The sequence below is a fragment of the Blennius ocellaris genome, assembly GCF_963422515.1.
Source record: "Blennius ocellaris genome assembly, chromosome: 12".
NCBI classification, from domain to species: Eukaryota; Metazoa; Chordata; class Actinopteri; order Blenniiformes; family Blenniidae; genus Blennius; species Blennius ocellaris.
The window spans coordinates 22861646-22880588 of record NC_137661.1 but is presented as its reverse complement, the minus strand read 5'-3'; the positions used below and the strand labels follow the sequence as shown (position 1 = coordinate 22880588).

Sequence of the window (18943 nt, the reverse complement as noted above, 5' to 3'; positions counted from 1 at the left end):
ATCGCCAAAAGACCACAGTTAATTAACCAAACCGCGTCGTTTCTTGAAGTCTTCATCACCTCCAAGCGGGAAAGACCGGACTTTGATTCACGTCGGGAGCTCATGCGGCTCGGGCGCGAGGCTAACGCTGCTAATTGCCGTTAGCAGATGTGACTGAAACAGCCTCGGCGTTTCCTGCGTCTCGTACCCGGTTCAGGTGTCTGCTCTGTCGCGCTCGGTCGGGATGAGCTGCCCGGTGAATCTCCGTGCTTTGCCTAGTGGGGTTCTGGAGGAGATTTTTACCCCCGAAAACATGAGAGGAAGGTCAGTTTCCCGTTGATTAACTTCAATTGACGCTGGGTGTGAACGGAGGAGGGTCTTGTATTATATCATATCGTGGTCATGCTTTGCTTCTACTCTTCTGACGTGTGTGTGAGAAAGTCTGCTAAAATGTCATTGTTTTTAGCCTTTCTGTTTGTATTGTCGCGATCATAGGGATACTACTATTCTCTGTTTTCTTATTGTCAATTCTTTCATAATTGCTATTTTGATTATTTCGTTTTTGTGTTTGGGTGTTTTCATTGTCGAGTGTATTAGTCGTGGTTAGTGTTTTGTTAGATATTTGTTTACTGTTGTGGTTTTATTTGGTTTTTCTTTATTAATCTTATCGTTGTGAATCTTTTTTTCTTTTGTTTTGGATATACATCAATTTGTACCAAATTAGCATATCTTTTTATTTATGTTCTACCTATTAAATATTTCCATAGTCAGACCTGTTTTTAAATATTTTGGTTTATTCTTGTTATTTAGAGCAGTGTGTATTTAAAGTATATATTTTACGCCACGAATGCATTCAGAAATGTGTATATTCCTATACAGCAGAAAACAGTCGGTAACACTGTACTGTCAATGAAATTCTGACTTTGTGAGTGAGTTATAATATTACATCCATCCATCCTTCTTCTATCCCACTTAAATCCTGTGCAAGTTCGCTGGAGCCAATCTCGGCTTACTGTGGGCAGGATTCACCTGGACAGGTCACCAGTCTGTCACAGAGACGGGAAACCACACTCGTATTCACACCTAAAGACAATTTAAGCTGATGAATTAACCTCGCATGCTTGTTTTTGGACTGTGGTAGGAGGCCATGGTTATCCGGAGTAAACACACAAAGTTTACAGAAACATGCAAATTCCACACATAAAGGCCTGTTATTTGAACCAGGACCTTCTTGCTGTGAGGCGAGAGCCCCGACCACTGCTCCACAACGCAGCTGTTTTAATTTAATTGTTGTTGTTTGGTTGCAGAACCTCCGTGAACTCTCTCGCGCCGCTGAGTTTCCCCAAATCCAGATCAGCACTGTGGGACGGCACCCCGACCGGAGAGATGCTCCGCCTCCATCTCTGCTCGCGCAGGTAAACGCATGCCGACTCTACACCGTCATATAATCTGATTTACAGCTTCCATGTTTGTTTCCATGTGTGAACGTATTCAGGTGTAGATGCCGCTGAAGATTATAGAGATCCAAGCAAGTTTTTTTTTTATAAGCTCTTATCCTGGACAAAACCTACTCTGAGCGGGTTAAGGGTGTAACATGCGTTACCATGGCAACACACCTCCATCAGATAACCACTGTTGTACCACGCAGCCTGCGAGCTAACTCTCAGAAGTTCTGAATCCGCAACTGTGATATTGTTGACATTAGAGGGTTGTTGGTCTACGGGTTGTCATTTTTAACTGTGTGTCCGCAGGATGCCTTCATTGTTGTTGTTTACAGAAGATGTTTGTTTGTGCAGGGGACCACAGTTGGCGCTGTCTGACAAAGCCCTCCGCCTGGCGCAGCGTCACGCCCGTCACACCAAGCAGCCCCGCCTCCTCTGCTTCTTCCTGGGATCCGTGTCAGTGGACCCAGGTCGGCGCTCGCCTCCGCCTCATCCTGCTCTCCTATTGGTCCAGAGTGTTTTACCTGAACTGTGTCTGTGCTCCAGATGAGGACGGCATCACTGTGACCCTGGACCGCTTCGACCCGGGCCGGGACCAGGCCGGATCCTCGGGCCGGGTTCCCTCTGCGCTGGTGCCCGGGGACGTTCTGGTCCCCTGCTGGTTCTCCCTTCAGGGCGAGACGAAGCCTGAAGACGCCGTCGTCCAGTCGGAGGCTGAACTCCATCACTGCTTCAAGGTGAGTTTCACAGGTCAGAGGACAGCGGCTCGGCTGAACCAGAACCCCAAAAAAAACGGGATCTTTGTGGTCTCCTGCTGTGATTATAGAAATAACGCGCTCAACAATTAACTTCTTTATTATAATGAAAAAAAATTTAAAGATGCATCTGTAAATTTAACAACTTGAAATAATCAGTCATTATTTTAATCACAGAGCCACTAAAGTGTCACAAATGCCAAAAAACGGACTGAGACACACAGAAACCTTTTTCTATTTGTTGTTTTGGCTCCTTCATATTTATGCGCCCAGTTGTCTAAAGAAAAAAGCTTTTTAACGTGAAATATAGGGACAGGACCTGAATTGGGTTGGTACTACTGAGTACCGGTTCATGTAAAATCAAACGGTATCATGTGGAAGGCAATTTTCTGAGCCGGAACACAACATGGCAAGCACAAGTGTGTTAAACATGTTAAATTGAAACATTTTGAGATTATTTTAAATTAAACAAATTATCATTTATTACCTCATGAACGCACAGAAAATTACCGGATCAGTTGTGGAAGTTTCCCCACCCCTGGTGAAATGATGCCTCTCTTACTCTGTGCTTCAGACGCTGCAGCAGTTTCTGTGCAGCAGGCAGACTTTGGACCTGTGCCAGCTGATCAAGGTCAAAGGTCAGGTGTCCTGCTCTCAGCGGCTCGACGCCGCAGAGTTCAGCCTCTGCTGGTCGGCCGTGTGTCCGTCCGTTGGCCTGGACCTGCAGTCGGTCAGAGCCGTTCCCATCATCCCCACCGCCCTGCTGAGGAGTCTGACCAGCGTCAGCCGGCATCAGGCCGCCGGCCGGCAGAGAGGGTGAGGAGGATGTGGCGCTCTCGTGCTGCAAGCTGCTGCTGCTGCTTGGATGTGTGGCGCGTTGCTCACTGCTGTGTCACCGTTTCAGCTTTCTGACCATGGATCAGAGCAGGAAGCTGCTCTTGATGCTGGAGTCGGACCCCAAAGCCTCCAAGATGCCGCTGGTCGGACTGTGAGTATCACTCTGTGGACGTATTGGTTTTTTTATAGGATTAGTAAGTGTTGGACAATAAAATTAATAAGAAAACAATGATCAACATGTTTGAAATATCTAGAATCCAGTTTTTAATCCAGTCAGACATGACTTTAAACCTGAAACCATGAAAACAAATCAGAACTTGGTTCAAAGCAACCAGAAAATCTTCACCAATTTGATCCAGTTGGAAACCCGTCGTTAAGGCAAGTTTATTTGTGAGGTACTGTTCATACAGACAGCAATTCAAAGTGCTTCATAAAGAAATTGAGAAAATTACATTAAAATCATACGAATACAACAAGATTTTAAAATTAAAGCCTCTTTAACCACCAGACAAAGCTCTTTAGGCGATTCCCGAAAAAAAAAAAAAAATTAAATTATTTGTTTTGACGTTGAACTCTTGATTCCTTTGAATTTTAAAATGGATCATAAAGTGAAGATGGAATTGTTCAGATATTTACTTTATTGACAGGCATGTTTCCAGGCCGCCCACTGGCTTTTCTCACCGTGTTTTCCCTGCACCCACTCACCTGCTGAACATCATCTGCACACGTGTCTCTTTCTCTGCTCGGCAGAAAAACCCAAACTTGGCAGCGAATAGATGAAGCTGGAATTCTTTCACGGGTCTCAGTCTCGCTGTTTTTGTGTGTTTGTGTGACAGCTGGCTGAGCGGAGTGACCCGCGTCTCCAGCCCTCAGGTGTGGGCCTGTTGCCTGAGGTTCCTGTTCAGCACCTCGCTGCAGGACAGGTAAAAGCCGGAGGACTGAAATGGATTTGAACAGAATTGACTCTTTACACAGAGATTCCTCCCTCCAACACGTAGCATCAAGTACAAACTGCCTCTGAGGTGAGACGTCACGTCAAATGACTGAAACTCGGTTCTTGTCTCTTCGTTCCGTTTCAGGGTGTTTTCAGAAAGCGGCTCCTTTCTGCTTGTCCTCTTCGCCTCCACTCACAGAAATCCTCAGTTCTTCCAGTGTCGACGACCCGGACCCGGACCCGGACCCGGACCTGGACCTGGACCGCAGTTAGACTACCAGCTGCTGAGCGCCTCCCAGTTCATCACTCTGTACCAGGTGAGTCCTCCTCCTCCTCCTGCTGTTGCGTCACAAGCCTTCGTGTTTTTCCGAGTGTCTTCATGAGCCGTGTGTGCGCTCAGCAGGTGGCGCCGGTGGACGGCCGGACTCTGCGGTGCGAGCTGGGCTCAGAAAGTCCCGGCAGACAGACGGAGGTCTTCAGAGAAGCTCGGCTCTCCTTCAGCAGGTGCAGATAGAAACACTCCAGTGTGTCACGTTGAGGGGATTCAGTGGGGTTTTAAACATGTCGAGTGTTAAATCTTGAGTGTCGTCTGTCCCTCAGTGCCGCCGCGCCTCCTGTCCGTCTCTCCATCAGCGATCAGGACTCCGGAGTCGAGGATGAAGACCTGTCCCCTCGTCCGTCCCCGAGTCCTCACCCTCCGGCTCAGCAGGTCCGTCCCGATCCTCTTTGTTCATATTAAAAACTAAAAGATACAGTTGAAGGTCGAGAACTTCAGACCAAACATGGTTTCCAGCATCAGGAATCTCATGACTGTACAACAATGGACTGATTGTGTCAGCAGTTGAAATTGTATAAATGGGAGGAGCGATCCATGAAGAGTTCAACCAGCAGTTAAACTTGTAATTTGTGACGCTTTAAACCAGAGATCTTCAACCTGCAGCTCTGGAACCACATGAGGCTCATCAGCCCTTCTGTAGTGGCTCCCTGAAGCTTTCTCAAAATGATACCCAAATATTTAATCTTTTTATCTCATCTCTTGGCTGAAAAGGGACTTGGGGAATAAAGGCACACTAATTAAAATGAGAAAAATAATTACAGCCACAATAATTGAAGCAATACTGTTAAAATGCCTGCAAAAAGTTTGATAAAGAAAAAGCAAAACTGCTTAAAACCCATAAAAATTGCTAGTTGAACTAATACGAGAACATCCTCAGATCCTTTTCTCCTCTCATCACCTCTTTACTTGGTTTTGCTCTCCTCCTCTTCTACCTCTTTCCTCCTCCTTCCACCATCAACCCAATTTGTCTTTCTTACTCCACCTCTTTCTCGTCTTGTGAATGATCTTCATACTCCTCTGTGCCTGCTCCTTCTCTTGCTCCACCTCCTTCCTGCTCCTCCACTTTTCTCCTTCGTCTCCTCGTCCTCCTTTAGTCACGTTTGTATTTTTTCCCCGTTTCAGACTCGCAGAGTTCAGCCCTCCGTTCCCGAACTCTCTCTGTTGATTGACGGCAGCTTCTCCACCAACCACAATGGTCAGCTCGACTCCGCCCATGAGCCTCCTCTTCTTCCTCCTCCTCCTCCTCCTGCGCCAACAGGTGACGTGGAGAAGACTGCCCCTCCACCTGGAACAGCCTCCAGCAGTTCACCAGCCCTCAGAAATCCACTGCAGCTCCACAGCACCCCGAACTCCAACCTGCAGCAGCCCTGTAACTGCTGCTGCACCAACACCTGCAGCTCCATCGCTCCCTCCCCGCAGCTCCTCCTCCTCCACCACCCTGCTCCTCATGCCACCTCCGCCCATCAAAATCCTCCATCCAACCTCTGTGTTGCTCCCCCACAAAGTGTTTCTCCTCCCAAGCCTCCCTCACTTTACCAGACTCCTCCGCCTTCAGATCTCCACACTGCACCTCCTCTCTCCTCACAGCACCACAGTCCTCCTCTACCTCCGTCTCACCTCCACGTGGCTGCTCCCGCTTTCTCGCATCATCTTCCCCCTCCTCCTCCATCCCTCCACAAGCCTCTTCTTCCTGCTACCAGTCACCCTCCTCCACCTTCTTTTCTCCACCAGACTCCTCCTGCTTCCTCCCATCAGAATGCTCCTGCTGCCAATCATCCCCCACCTCCTCCCGCCTCCTCCCAACAGCCAGTTTCTCCTTTTTCCATCCCCCCCTCTCCCCCAGCCCACTGTCACGCTCCATCCTGCCCCTGCACATTTCACCCTCCTCCCTCTACTCCTCTCCCCCGGTACATCGACTCCCCCTCTCCTCACCTGGGAGACGCCGCAGATCCCGTAACTCCCCCCTGGCTCCCCCGTCCCCCCCGTGGGGACATAAAATGCTGCGACCGTGCACCCGGGGGAGCTGTACCCTCAGACGCCTACCTGCTCCTCCTTCACCAGGACCGCCAGCTGCGCCTCCTACAGGCTCAGGTAGGAACTGACGTGCGTTTCTGCTGACGCTGCGGTTTCCAGTCATGGAAAAACTGCGCTGAACTTTATTCTTGGGTCGTCTCGTCATTATTTTATCTTTTGTAACTCAATAGAATTTGTCAGGTTGCTCATCCAGTTCAATGGCGTTTGCCTTTTGTTTTTAATAGGATTTTTGATGCCAAATCTCGCCGTCATAGCTTTCAGTTTAAAGTTGATGTGAAGCGTGTTCTGACAGAATTTTCAATATCACTCTCAGAAATATATGGTAGTGTTTTGTTTTTTGTTTTAACCCCATAAATACTGATTGGCAGTGTAATCTGATTCCTCTGCAGGTTCAGATGCTGCTGGAGACTCAGAAGAAGCTTCAGTCATCGAACCAGCAGGTTGATCCTCAGACGTCAAAGAGCACAACGAGCGTCGCCGTGGAGACGGGTGAGAGGACGGGGGGGGCCACGGCCATCTTGTATTACCTTTCTGTTTACATATATTACGTTTTTTTTCATCTCTCTCTCTCTCCGTTCACGCTGCTCTTTATTGTTTACATGTTTACTTACCTATGTTGTGTTCAGGTGCAAGTCTCTTCTGGGGAAATCCGGTACCAAACATCCCTCATCAGGACGTCCACGGTCCTGCTCCTCCCTCCTCCCCTAAACCTCCCCCCTCCTCGCCCCAGGACCTGTCCGTCACGCAGTCAGTGGGCGGGGCCGGTGCCATCGCCGCAGATCAAGTGACTCCTCAGTCGACCTCTGACCCTCACAGGTGAGATCCATGGTTATGACGTTTTTATGACAAACAGGTGTTTCTTCTTTTATTCTGTCGAAGAAAATACATTTTTTAAGCAAGATATAAATGCAAATATATCTGTACACTAGTTTGTAGATTTTCTTTTCTTTTACATTTAACATGTTTTGCAGGCACTTTTATGTGTTCCTGTTTGTCTATGATCAATTTGCTGTTTCCAATTTACATGTTTGTTTTGGTTTTGTTGAGTAAACACTTGGATAGATGCTATTAACAGATATTAGATTTGTGCAAGATTGAAAGAAAATTGAGCTTTTTGTCTTTATTGTTTTTTAGATTATTAACGACAAAAAGTGTCTTCAATGCTTTTGGTGTTTCTGAGTCAGACGATGGTCTTTGTGTTTCAGCCTCAGCGGCCTGCAGAGTCCCGTCCTGGGGGAAAGTGTCAGCATGTACCGGCCTGCGGACCAACAGCAGAGCTTCTACCAGAACCTCATGGTAACGACAAGAGTAAATACTGCGTTAACTGCTTGCACTCTCATTGATAATGCAAAGAACAAGTCAGAACCAGGTTTCAGGTCAACGTTCATTGTGAGTAACTATATCCTGCTAATGTACTCTACCCTCATGAGGACGTGTGTGAATATAAATGAAGTCTTTTGTCGGACGGCTTTTAGCGGTTATTCCTGCCTCGTGCTTTAAATGTTGAATTACTTGGCGGCGTGTGTGAGAAGCCGTGCGCAGATCGTCTTTTCCTCGCTTGTCCTCAGACGCAGCTCACCAGTCGGCTGCAGGAGTCAGACGGCCAGCAGGAGGCGCCGCACGAGGAGTCCAGGAGGATGAGTGTGTCTGCAGCCTCTGAAGCCTCCGGCTCCTCCTCCTCCTCTTCCTCCTCCTCCTCCTCCTCCTCCACCGCCTCGTCTGCATCCAGGAGGAAGCAGCAGCAGCAGCGGCGGCGGAGTGCAGCAGGAGACCCGGTGGTCAGCGCCACGCTGAGTCGGCTGCAGCAGCTGGGGGTCCAGGTGAACCAGGACGAGCTGACCGAGTCCGACCGGCGCCGAGCCAAAGCCGTGGAGAACGTCAGGTACCAAACGCCAATTGTCCCTCCAGGCTGCCAACGGGACTAAACCTGATCTCGCCACTCACACAATTTAAATGTCGTCGCCAGCACGCTGGCGAGCATCGACCCGGCGGCGGCCGTGTCCCGACTGAGCGTGTCCAAGCCCACGGCGAGCGTGGTCCTGTCGGGCGGCAGCGTGGACCTGAGCCTGGAGGCCAACGCCATCGCCCTGCGCTACCTGAGCGACTCGCAGCTCAGCAGGCTGTCGGTGGGAGGCCCCGCCCACCTGCACTGCCCCGCCCCGTCCGGTGACTCCGTGCTGTCGCCGAGCAACATGTCTCTGGCCACCAGGAGGTATATGAGGAGGTACGGTCTGATCGAGGAGGAGGAGGAAGATGGCAGCGAGGACGAAGAGGAGCAGAAGGAGGTCGGCGGTCAGGAGGCGACGGCTCGCCAGCCGCTGACTCAGCTCCTCCCACAGAGTCAGCTGATACGCGACCTGCGGCCCAAAATGCAGCTTCTCGCCGGCGGCAACAAGGAGAACCGCTCCGGCAGGCGGCCTGAATTGACGAGGGCAAGCAGCCGGGAGACCGAGGGCTCGGTGGGAAACATCCTGGACCTGAGTCGCCTCCGCCAGCTCCCCAAACTGTTTTGAGCCCCGGAGATCCAGACCGGCGTTGCAAAGAGAACTACTTCCTGGAGCCTCGCACCGGCTGGACGTTAGACGGACTCTGGTGCAGCAGCGTGAAGCCACTTGACTGCTTTTACAGTTTTTCGGATGTCTTAAATGACCTGAAGTCTCCCGACTTAAAAACTCACATTTAATATCAGCTCTTTGGTTTGTTTTGGGGGTTTTTTTTTAACGAGCATTAAACTGATCAAACCGGTTTCGTCAAACCTGATGTCTTCATTCTAACAGGTTTACTATGAATTTAAATCTGAGTGAAGTCTGGTCTGGTGGAGGAGCTCTGAAAGGAAAACCAGGTCCTGGTTTTTAATGGTCCTACTTGCTCATACAGGAAGTCCTGAAACTGCTTTGAATTATTAATGTGTTTTTAAGCTGCCTTTTTTTTTTTTTTTTTAGCTTCTCTCAGAGGTTTGAGTGTGTTTATGAAACACTGACTTTTTCTTTTCATGTAAAATGTCTTTTGCACTTTTATTTTTAATTGTATATTTATGATTTCCCAAATAAAAGTTTCCCTAAAAGTTCTAAAATGTTTAAGTTTTTGCTGGAAAAGACAATATACATTTTATATTCTATTCACCATATTACATTCACTTCGCATGATGGTTTTAACAGGAAGTTATTTTCAGACTGATTTTCCTGTCAAAATTAGTTGTAATGTGCTTTTGTGACCACTAGATGGCAGACGATGTGCACAAATTGGACTTAAAAAGTTACTATATGTTTCATGAGCCCATAAAAAGCGAGTTTGATATTCAATGTTTTAGTCAAATCTGCATACATTTACTCCAGAATTCAGTAAATCATTGAAAAATACAAGATTGTGAAGATAAATGTTTAAAATTCTAATTGATATCTTATCTTATCTTATATTTTCGAGATATAGAATAGAATAGAAATACTTTCTTGCAACATGGCTCCACACAGAATAGCAGAGATGTTAAAATGTCAATGTGACAGGATCCATTTAAATCAGTAATATTAGCAGTGACTGGTGTGGGTGTAAAAGAAATGTGGGCGGGGGGGGGAGTGTTAGAATATTGACTCGGCCACTTGCCAATCAGGTAGTCAACAATCCAGGAGGAGGCGGTTTATTTATCCTGTGATGAGTTATGTGAGGGGGTTGACGACGTCGCCATGTTCCCACCGTTCACACCCCCTGCAGGGCCTCCAGAGCCACATCACACCCTCCTGACCCCCCCCCGCTGCTAGCGGCCCGTCACCAGGAGACCAGGAAACCGCTTCATTTTAAATTAATACAACTTTATTATGCTTCCTGCTCATCAGTACGGACCGTCTCAGTGGTTATGAGTCCAGATGTTCATCCTACTAATAGTGACTGGTCTAAGTCCAGATGTTGGTCTTACTAACAGCATTTTGTCTAAGTCCAAATGTTGGTCCTACTAATAGTGACTGATCCAAGTCCAGATGTTAGTCCGACTAATGGTGACTGATCCAAGTCCACATGTTGGTCCAACTAATAGTGACCGGTCTAAGACCAGATGTTGGTCCTACTAATGGTGACTTATCCAAGTCCAGATGTTGGTCCAACTAATAGTGACCAGTCTAAGACCAGATGTTGGTCCTACCGACATCACTTTGTCCAAGTCCAGATGTTGGTTCCTGTTTACGGCAGCGGGTCCAAGTCCAGATGTATCTGGGTATGGGGACAGTGAGTCACACTGTTGACGAGCGGGTCGAAGTCTCAAAGGTCGGTCAGTTGTTGCTGTTGCTCCGCGGGACACTGACCTCCAGCCAAACCAGACTGTCGCCGTCTGAAGGCTCGTCGTTCCACCTGCTCAGGTAAACACTTTTATGACCATTACCGTTTATTCACTGCCGCTCAAACTGAATTAGGAGTCGCCGGCTTCGTTTCTCGTTTCTCCACAAACGCCTTTGAGTTTTTCTCCCGGTGAAGCAGAAGAGCGTAAGAACGTTCCCATCACACTTTGTATCTTTAAACTCCTCTTTTCCTCTGAGGTCTTTTTGCTCTTCAAGGTAGACCTCAGAGGGGTCTACCTGATGCTTCGTCAGTGTTTTTGTTGTCATTTTCTTTTTTTTTTCCTTTTTAGATTGTTTCCATCCTTAATTTGTCTCTGGAGGTTTTTCATTTCTCATTAAATTAGGTTTTGTGGCTCTTTGTGTTTTTCTGTGTTTGTTTTTGCTTGTTTTTGTGGTAAATTTGACTTTTTGACCTTGTAAAATCAATTGTTTTTCGTGTGCTTCTGCTCATTCGAGCCTTTGACAACCTCCCGTGTCTCTTTCATTATTTTCTTTCTAACCTTGTCTCTCTGTCATCGTTTAGTGTGAACATAAAACTTCTTTGTATACTTTCTTTCTGTATTTGCTAGTTTTGGTTTTCTGTGATGGTGCTTTTAAAGTAATCTTCATGTTTTTGTTTGTTGTTCATTTTGTTGTTGTTTTTGTATTTTATTGTGGCTATTTTACTACTTTTTAAAGCAGTTTAAAATATTTTTTGTATCCCTGTGACTATTTTGAAACAGTTTTTGTTTCTATCTATAATTATTTGATGTTTCTTTGTTTGTTATAAAATACATTGCGTTGCTGTAAATCTTTGTCGTAATCTTTTTATGCATGCTTTTAAAATCACTTTATACTCACCGTTTCATGCTGCCTTCTTGTTTTCTTTGTTGTAATTTTCTTTTTTCCTCACATAAAGTAATCTTGTGTGTCGATGTTGTTTTTTAACTTCTCAAGTAATTTTTCTTTGTCTTTGTGATCAATCTGTGTCATTTAGTATCTTTTTTCTTTACTTTGTTTGATACATTTGCATCTTTGTGGCCATTTTTGGGGGATTTTCTCCTCATAACGTGGATATTTATCTTAATTTGTCATTTTCAAAGCTGTCATATCTTTTTCAAGTGAATTTGTGTTATTTGTTAGTTTTTTTCTGTCTTTTTTTGAACATTTGCATCTTTTCGAATTATTTCCACAAGTACAGTTTTGTACATTTTGAAGTAAATATTTCTCTTCAAAACCATTTTTTATTGTCATTTAATTTCTATTAAAGTCATTTTTTATATATATTTTTGAAATGGATTTGCATCTTTGTGGTCATAAATGTGGTTATTTTTCAGAGTGAAGCTGTTTAGTTTGTCACTTTGTTGTTTTGTAGCTTTTCTGGTTGGTTTGTGCCTTTTTCTTCCTTGTTGTAGTTTTTAGTTCACCTTTTCAAACTGATCCTTTGTGTCCTTGTAGTTTGTTTAGTTTTCTTGTAGTATATTCTAATTGTCTCAAACTTGATTTGTGTCTTTATGGTTGTTTTCTTTTTTCTTTGTGTCTCACCTGTCATGGGTCCTCTGTCCAGAATGAGGGTTGCTGATTGGCTGTTGTCCCTGGCCTTCCTGCCAGCGGTCTGTCTTGCCCTCCACCCGGACATCTGCAACGCAAAACCAAGGGACCTTTCTCTGGAGCCGCGCTGCATTTACCGAAGCCCCGACCCCGACCCCGACCCCACCGACGGCCCGATTGCAGACGCCGATTTCATCCCCGAGTCCACGAATCCCCGAGTGTGGGAGCTGTCGAAGGCTAACGGGCGCTTCGCTCTGTCGCTGTACAAACAGCTGGCGCTCAGCAGGACACCGGATTCCAACATCTTCATGTCGCCCCTCAGCGTGTCCACGGCGTTCGCCATGACCAAACTCGGCGCGTGCGACCAGACGCTGGAGCAGATCATGAAGGTGAGACGAAGAATGGGGGAGCTGAGGGGGCGTGGCCTGCGACAGCTTCTTCATTGGAGTATGAACCCCACCCTGCAGACGCCAATAAGAACCCTATAAGAAAAAGAAAAGAAAAAACAAAAAACATTTTCGCCAGGAGAGTTCCCACTGCGCGAAGAAGCTGTCGAACTTGTAGGCCACGCCCCCCTCAGGGCAGGCGCGCATCGGTGAAGCAGCGTCTTAACGGCGCAGCTCATTTCTCGCTTCCAGTGTTTTCAGAAATACATTTCTCTGGACTGTTTCAGTAATAAAAGAGAAAGTTCGTGTCCGAGCCGCGATGTTGGTCCAGTTTTAACTGCAGGCGCTGAGTGATGCGTTCAGGTGCATCACGTAAAGCCGCCCTCCGACATTTTAGTGAGCTGTGGGGCTCATACAGTAGCGAGGATACAAGATAAATATGATTAAAATATGGCTGGTGGTCATTAGCGAGCTGGAACATGCATGTGCAGCACACGTCAGTACCGAAATGTCATGTGTCACCTGCATACTTCGGCCAGGACGGTTGGAACAGCTGAACCAAATTTCTTCAGCTGGCCAAAGAAAATGACGTCGTTTTATTTGGCAGAGACTCCGCAGTGCCGAACTTTCTTTTAGTTCATCCGGGGTAGGAATCGGCCTTCAATGTGTTTCTGTCTGCAGGTGTTTGAGTTCGACACCATCAAAGAGAAAACGTCGGATCAGGTCCACTTCTTCTTCGCCAAACTGAACTGCCGCTTGTACCGGAAGAAGGACGAGACCACCGAGCTCGTCTCCGCCAACCGCCTGTTCGGGGAAAAGTCTCTGGTCTTCAACGAGACGTACCAGAACATCAGCGAGACGGTTTACGGCACCAGACTGCAGCCGCTCGACTTCAAGGTGAGAAAAACAAGCCAGGTCAAGTCCCATTTAAACGTTTCAGGTGCTGATACTGGTCGCTACGGTGATTCGATTGGTTGAAGCTCTCCTAGCTCTTTCTTTCTTATTTTTTTATTTTTTGGGGTGGGGTGAGTAAATCTTTGACGAAGAGATCCGTCTCTGTGCCGCAGGAAAACGCCGAGGCGTCCCGGGTCACCATCAACGACTGGATCGCCAACAAGACCGAAAACAGGATCCGGGAGACGCTGCCGCCCGGAGTGCTGGACCCCACCACCGTGCTGGTCCTGGTCAACACCATCTACTTCAAGGTGGAGACACACGGCGCAGACCCGCAATTCTAAAGTTTTACATCCAGGGGTTTTTAAATAATAATGCGTGGGTTTTATAAAGCGCTTCTCAAGACACTCAGAGATGCTTTACATTGCATTATTCATTCACTCCATCCATACGTAGCCACAGCTGCCACTGCTCAGATGGATTGAGGGTTTTTTTCCCACAATGGAAAATACATTTTCTGAGAGGGATTAATATTTTTTTTTATAAATTAAACTCTTTCATTTCAAAAATGTATTAGATTTTTTACATTTAAAATGTATTTTAGGCAAATTATATTATAAAATATTTTTAAAGAATGCATATTTCTGTAGATTAATATTTCAGACAACACACTATTATTTAAAATGTTACACATTCATAGGTTTTGAATTATTCAAAAGATTTTCACCCAAAATAATTGTTATGACTTCGTAAAAATTTGGTACATTTCTTTAAATTAATGTATCTGTTAACATTTTGTCTTTTATTCCCAAAATTTTTTTAGGTTTGTATTCCATGTTCTTGTGTGTGGGAATTATTAAATATGCTTTTTAATATTTTTTTAGGGAAAATCTTAAAAATGTGGTTCAAACATTAGCGTGACTCAAAAGGTGCATAATCATCTTTTTTTTTTTTTTACATTTTAAATCATGCCATATTGTGCCATAAGTTTATAAAAGTTATAAAAGTTTTTAGATGCTCATTATAAATGTATTTCTTTAAAACCTTTTACCTGAAACGTAGATGTTTTGAATTAATCGTTTGTTTATCATGCAAGAAAAGGAAATTATATTTTTCTTGAAGTAAAGTGAAATTTTAAAGATGATTTCAGCTTTTTTTTCCTAATATGTGACTGATAATTTTACATCCCAGGGCATTTATTGTATTTTGAGACAAGTTTGTGTTGATTTAGGGACAATGGAAGAATAAATTCGACAAAGACAACGGCGCGGTGGCAGACTTCCACATAAGCGCCGAGCGCCGCTGTCCCGTCTCCATGATGTACCAGGAGAGACACTTCCGGTACCGACACTTCCCCGACGACCAGGTGCAGGTCCTGGAGATGCCGTACAGCGGCGACGACATCACCATGGTGATGATCCTGCCCAGCAAAGACACGACCCTCAGCAAGGTGAACGCAAACGAAACACACCTGGAAAACACAACAAGCAGTCGTTTGGCTGCGACTCAACAACTAGTTTGGAAGCTGAAAAAGACGAGAAAGACCACAACGGTCGGGAAACAAAACTACAACATGGCAACACAAAAGCACAAAAGACACAACACATCCAAGAAAACGCATTTACACAGGGACGCAAGGGATAAGTAACAACAACCGTATCACAAAAAATCAAAAACAACAACACTGCATTCAGTTCGGCTGCACAACAAAACATAACAAAACTGAAACATGGCAAAAACACAACAAACAGTAAAGACACAACAAAAACCACAATAAAATGTGGGTATGTATGTGTGTGTGTGTGTGTGTGTGTGTGTGTGTGTGTGTGTGTGTGTGTGTGTGTGTGTGTGTGTGTGTAGGTGGAGGAGACGCTGGACCTGGGGAAGCTGAGTCACTGGTTGGAGAAGATGAAGGACACGGTGGTGTCGGTGCATCTGCCTCGTTTCAGGGTGGAGGACAGTTTCAGCCTGAAGGAGAAGCTGCAGTTGATGGGACTCAAAGATCTGTTCAGTTCAGAGAAAGCCAGCCTGCCAGGTGACACACACACACACACAATTCTATTGGTTCTGTATGGGTGACAATCTAAAAACAATAATTTTACATATATATGATTATTAGACATTTTGCATTATATAACCTTTATCGATGTTTTTCACCTACTTGAGAGAAAAAATTTGTTTTTTTGTCCTTGATCAGTAAGTGATTAGTAAGATTTAATACAAATACATTTTTCATCATTTTTTCTTTTTTTTGTCTTCATGTTTCTTTTTAACATTATTCTGTCAGTTATGCACATTTTATAGTTTTACGACTATTTCATGAGAGGTTTAGTATTTCTACTGTTGGTTTTTCTTAAAGGAATCACCAGCTGGTATTCTCACATATCCAGTCCCCTTTAAATTGTCTTTAAAAGTCAACTCTCAAAATGTATTTGGGACAAAAAAACAACAGAAGAAATCAAACCCTGAGCTCATTTCGACTTCATTATTTTCAAAATATTCTTTAATTTTTCTCGTTGGGTGTATTTGTATTTGAACATTTCGAGTGAGGACAGTGTTTATTCTGGAGCTATTGAACGGTGCGGTCGTAAACAGATCAATAGAAGCGTAAATAAGTGGTCTGGTTTGTGTTTCAGGGATGTTGGAGGACGGCGCTGAAGGCATTTACATCTCAGACGCTTTCCACAAAGCTTTCCTGGAGGTCAGTCTGCTCAGGCCTCTCGCTGCTGCGCGGAAATACAACTTTATCATTTATCTTGAAAAACAATCACAACAAGCCTACATTTCTTGTTTCTACTTTTAATTTAAATGTTTATTTTGCACTTTATTTCAACATTTGCAAACAATTCATAATATTAATAACAATAACAAGAATAACAAAAATTAAATAATAATTTTTAATATATACATCATTTCATTTGTAATGCACTTTACATTTTAAAGCATCTCAAAGTTCTACAAGTGAGGAGCATAAAAACATTCGAATAAGAATAAAACATTAAAGAAATTATTTTTTTTAATATTTTTAATACTTTTAGCCATTTCACTTTTATTCATATTAATTAATTATTAAAACCTTTGTTGGGTTTATTCATATACATTGTATTCACACATTTTCAAGATTATATACAGCACATTTAATACCTTTTTAACATGTATTTTTTGTAGTATTCTCAAATTTTATAATTAGATTATTTTATATTATATCATTTTACTAAGCTGTTGTACATTTTAAGTCTGATCGCCACCTGTCCACATGCCGAAGTGTCCTTGAGCAAGACACTGAACCTCAAATTGCTCCTAATGGATGGACTGAGCTCCTTGCATGGCAACCGCCTGCATTGGTGTGTGAATGTGTGCGTGAATGGATGAATGTGACCAACAGTGTAAGGCACTTTGGGGACGGCCTACGAGTGAAATCAACTAAATCCATTAAGGTAGCATGTAACATGTTTTTGCCACATTTTTTTGTAGCATTTGTATCAATGTTTTTATGTTTAATATGACTTTTGAAGCATTTTATGATATTTTTAAATCAACATTTAGAAATAGGTTTGGACACTCTGAACACCTTTACCACTTCTAATGGGATCCTGCTTTCCGATCGTCAGGTGAACGAGGAGGGCAGCGAGGCGGCGGCCTCCACCGCCGTCATCGCCGTCGGACGCTCCATCAACCTGAACCGCGAAGTGTTCCAGGCCAACCGGCCGTTCCTGCTGCTCATCAGGGAGTCCACCATCAACACGCTGCTGTTCATCGGCCGCGTGGCCGACCCCTGCGGCCAATAAAGAAACAAAACAACAACAAAAACTTCCTCTCGCTCTCACTAGGAGCTGAACAAAAAACCCCTTAAAATCGACAGTCTGTTGACATGTTTAACGACCGTGTGACATAAAAAATGTGAAACAATTATGCACTTTTCCTTCTTTCTGGACGGTTGAATAAAATCTGTGGCGACTTTAAAGGGGTCATATTATGCAGCTTTTCAACACTTTCACGTGGATCTCGTTGATTCAAATAGGAGTTATTCAAAGTTTATTGCCCCCAAATCCAGCTTTTCCTTGATTTTCCTCCGTCTGAATATTGGATCACAGGAGCTGCATTCAGAATCTGCTGTGTCTGTGTGAGCTGGTCTGGCTCCGCCCACACGCGCCCATCTTTGGAAGAGGACACACTGTTCACTTGTGGGGTGCCGTTACAGGTAGGACGATTATTGCTGTTGGGAAAACCATTAAAAAGTGAATTTTGCATAATATGACCCCTTTAACTCCAGCGTCGGAGACACCGGAAACTTTTAAATAAATCACGTTTTGAATTTCACAAAAACGTTGGCATCAATTTGGACGAACCTCTGCATGTTGAAGTTTTTCAAACATGCCTAATTTTTAATCCACCAGTTACCTCATGCCCATGATGAGCTGTTAGCAATAGCTAGGACATTAAAAAATGTAAAAAAATAAAATATAATTTAGCCAAAGAAATATGTATTTCACACACTCAATTTTCATTGGACATAGTTACTATTTATAAAAACATCTAAAATACAGATTTTTGTTCTTATAGAAAATGCACGCCAATGCGAGTTATCACATTAGCTGATGCAGACACGGAAGTTTGACGCCATTTAAAATGACAAGAAACAATAGAATATAAAAATGAAAAATAACTTAGTGTGTCATTACCAAGGCAGAATGTGGCTCTCTGTGTAACAAGCCTCTGTTAAAGTCTGACATCAGCACTCAACTATAACGGAGTCTTGTTGTGGTTTAATTGCGACCAAACGCAGGCACAAGAAAATAAAAAATACAAAAAAAAAGAGGCGAGTCGCTGCTGTTGGACACTTAAAGTGCTTTATTTCCTCTGAAGGAGATGCGACCTGTCAGTGATCTAGTGGTCATAGTGAAAGAAGCTTCTTCACATTTTTTTTTCTTTTTCTAAACTAATCAACCTTTGGCCTCATTCCCCTCCAGGCCCCGTTCCTGCAACCCCCCCCCCCCCCCCCCCACCTCCCTCAAAAGACCCCGCCCCCTTCTGTAGGCCCCGCCCCTCCACCAACAACAGAGACATGCAACATAAAAAGATTTTCACATAAAAACCTTTCAGGTTCGTCGACTACGCAACTCCATAAGTACCTCCTCTTAAAAAAAAACCATGTACAGTATTAAAAGTTAATTTACTAAATGTTTTTTTGTTTTTTTTCTTTGACTCATTGTCTGCTTCGATATATTAGGATATACTTTGAGGAATCAACAGTAAAGAGTAATCTCATTCGGTGAATATATCTCAATGATTTGATTTGTAGTCAGGCATGTTGTGGTCAACCAAACGTCAAACTCACTCAGTGTAAAAAAAAGAAAGAAAAAAAAAATAAAAGCACTGAAAGTTTGGCATTTTGTCGTCGATCGAGGTTTGGACCGACTGAAAGACACGATAACGACCAGAGCAAGGAGGAAGAAGATGATGAGGAGGTTTGTCTTTTGTTCACAGTAT

The 18943-nt window shown here is 44.3% G+C and overlaps 2 protein-coding genes across 2 annotated transcripts; both read left to right on the top strand.

The window, feature by feature from the left end:
- Nucleotides 1-223: 223 nt before the first annotated feature.
- stil (STIL centriolar assembly protein) lies at nucleotides 224-8831 on the top strand (the record flags this gene model as incomplete). The annotated part of the gene is made up of 18 exons (XM_080506313.1): nucleotides 224-303; nucleotides 1287-1394; nucleotides 1776-1891; nucleotides 1968-2158; nucleotides 2751-2992; nucleotides 3081-3164; nucleotides 3850-3936; nucleotides 4093-4264; nucleotides 4351-4451; nucleotides 4548-4656; nucleotides 5407-5653; nucleotides 6128-6375; nucleotides 6708-6807; nucleotides 6945-7134; nucleotides 7524-7614; nucleotides 7887-7963; nucleotides 8048-8200; nucleotides 8285-8831. The coding sequence occupies 18 exons, from the start codon at nucleotides 224-226 to the stop codon at nucleotides 8829-8831; spliced, it is 2943 nt and encodes a 980-aa protein (XP_080362439.1).
- A 3359-nt stretch (nucleotides 8832-12190) lies between these two features.
- Nucleotides 12191-17241, top strand: serpinc1 (serpin peptidase inhibitor, clade C (antithrombin), member 1; the record flags this gene model as incomplete). Its single annotated transcript, XM_080506684.1, has 7 exons — nucleotides 12191-12562; nucleotides 13241-13456; nucleotides 13627-13764; nucleotides 14685-14903; nucleotides 15314-15488; nucleotides 16090-16154; nucleotides 17065-17241. 7 exons carry the CDS (start codon nucleotides 12191-12193, stop codon nucleotides 17239-17241), a joined length of 1362 nt encoding a protein of 453 aa, XP_080362810.1.
- Nucleotides 17242-18943: the final 1702 nt, after the last annotated feature.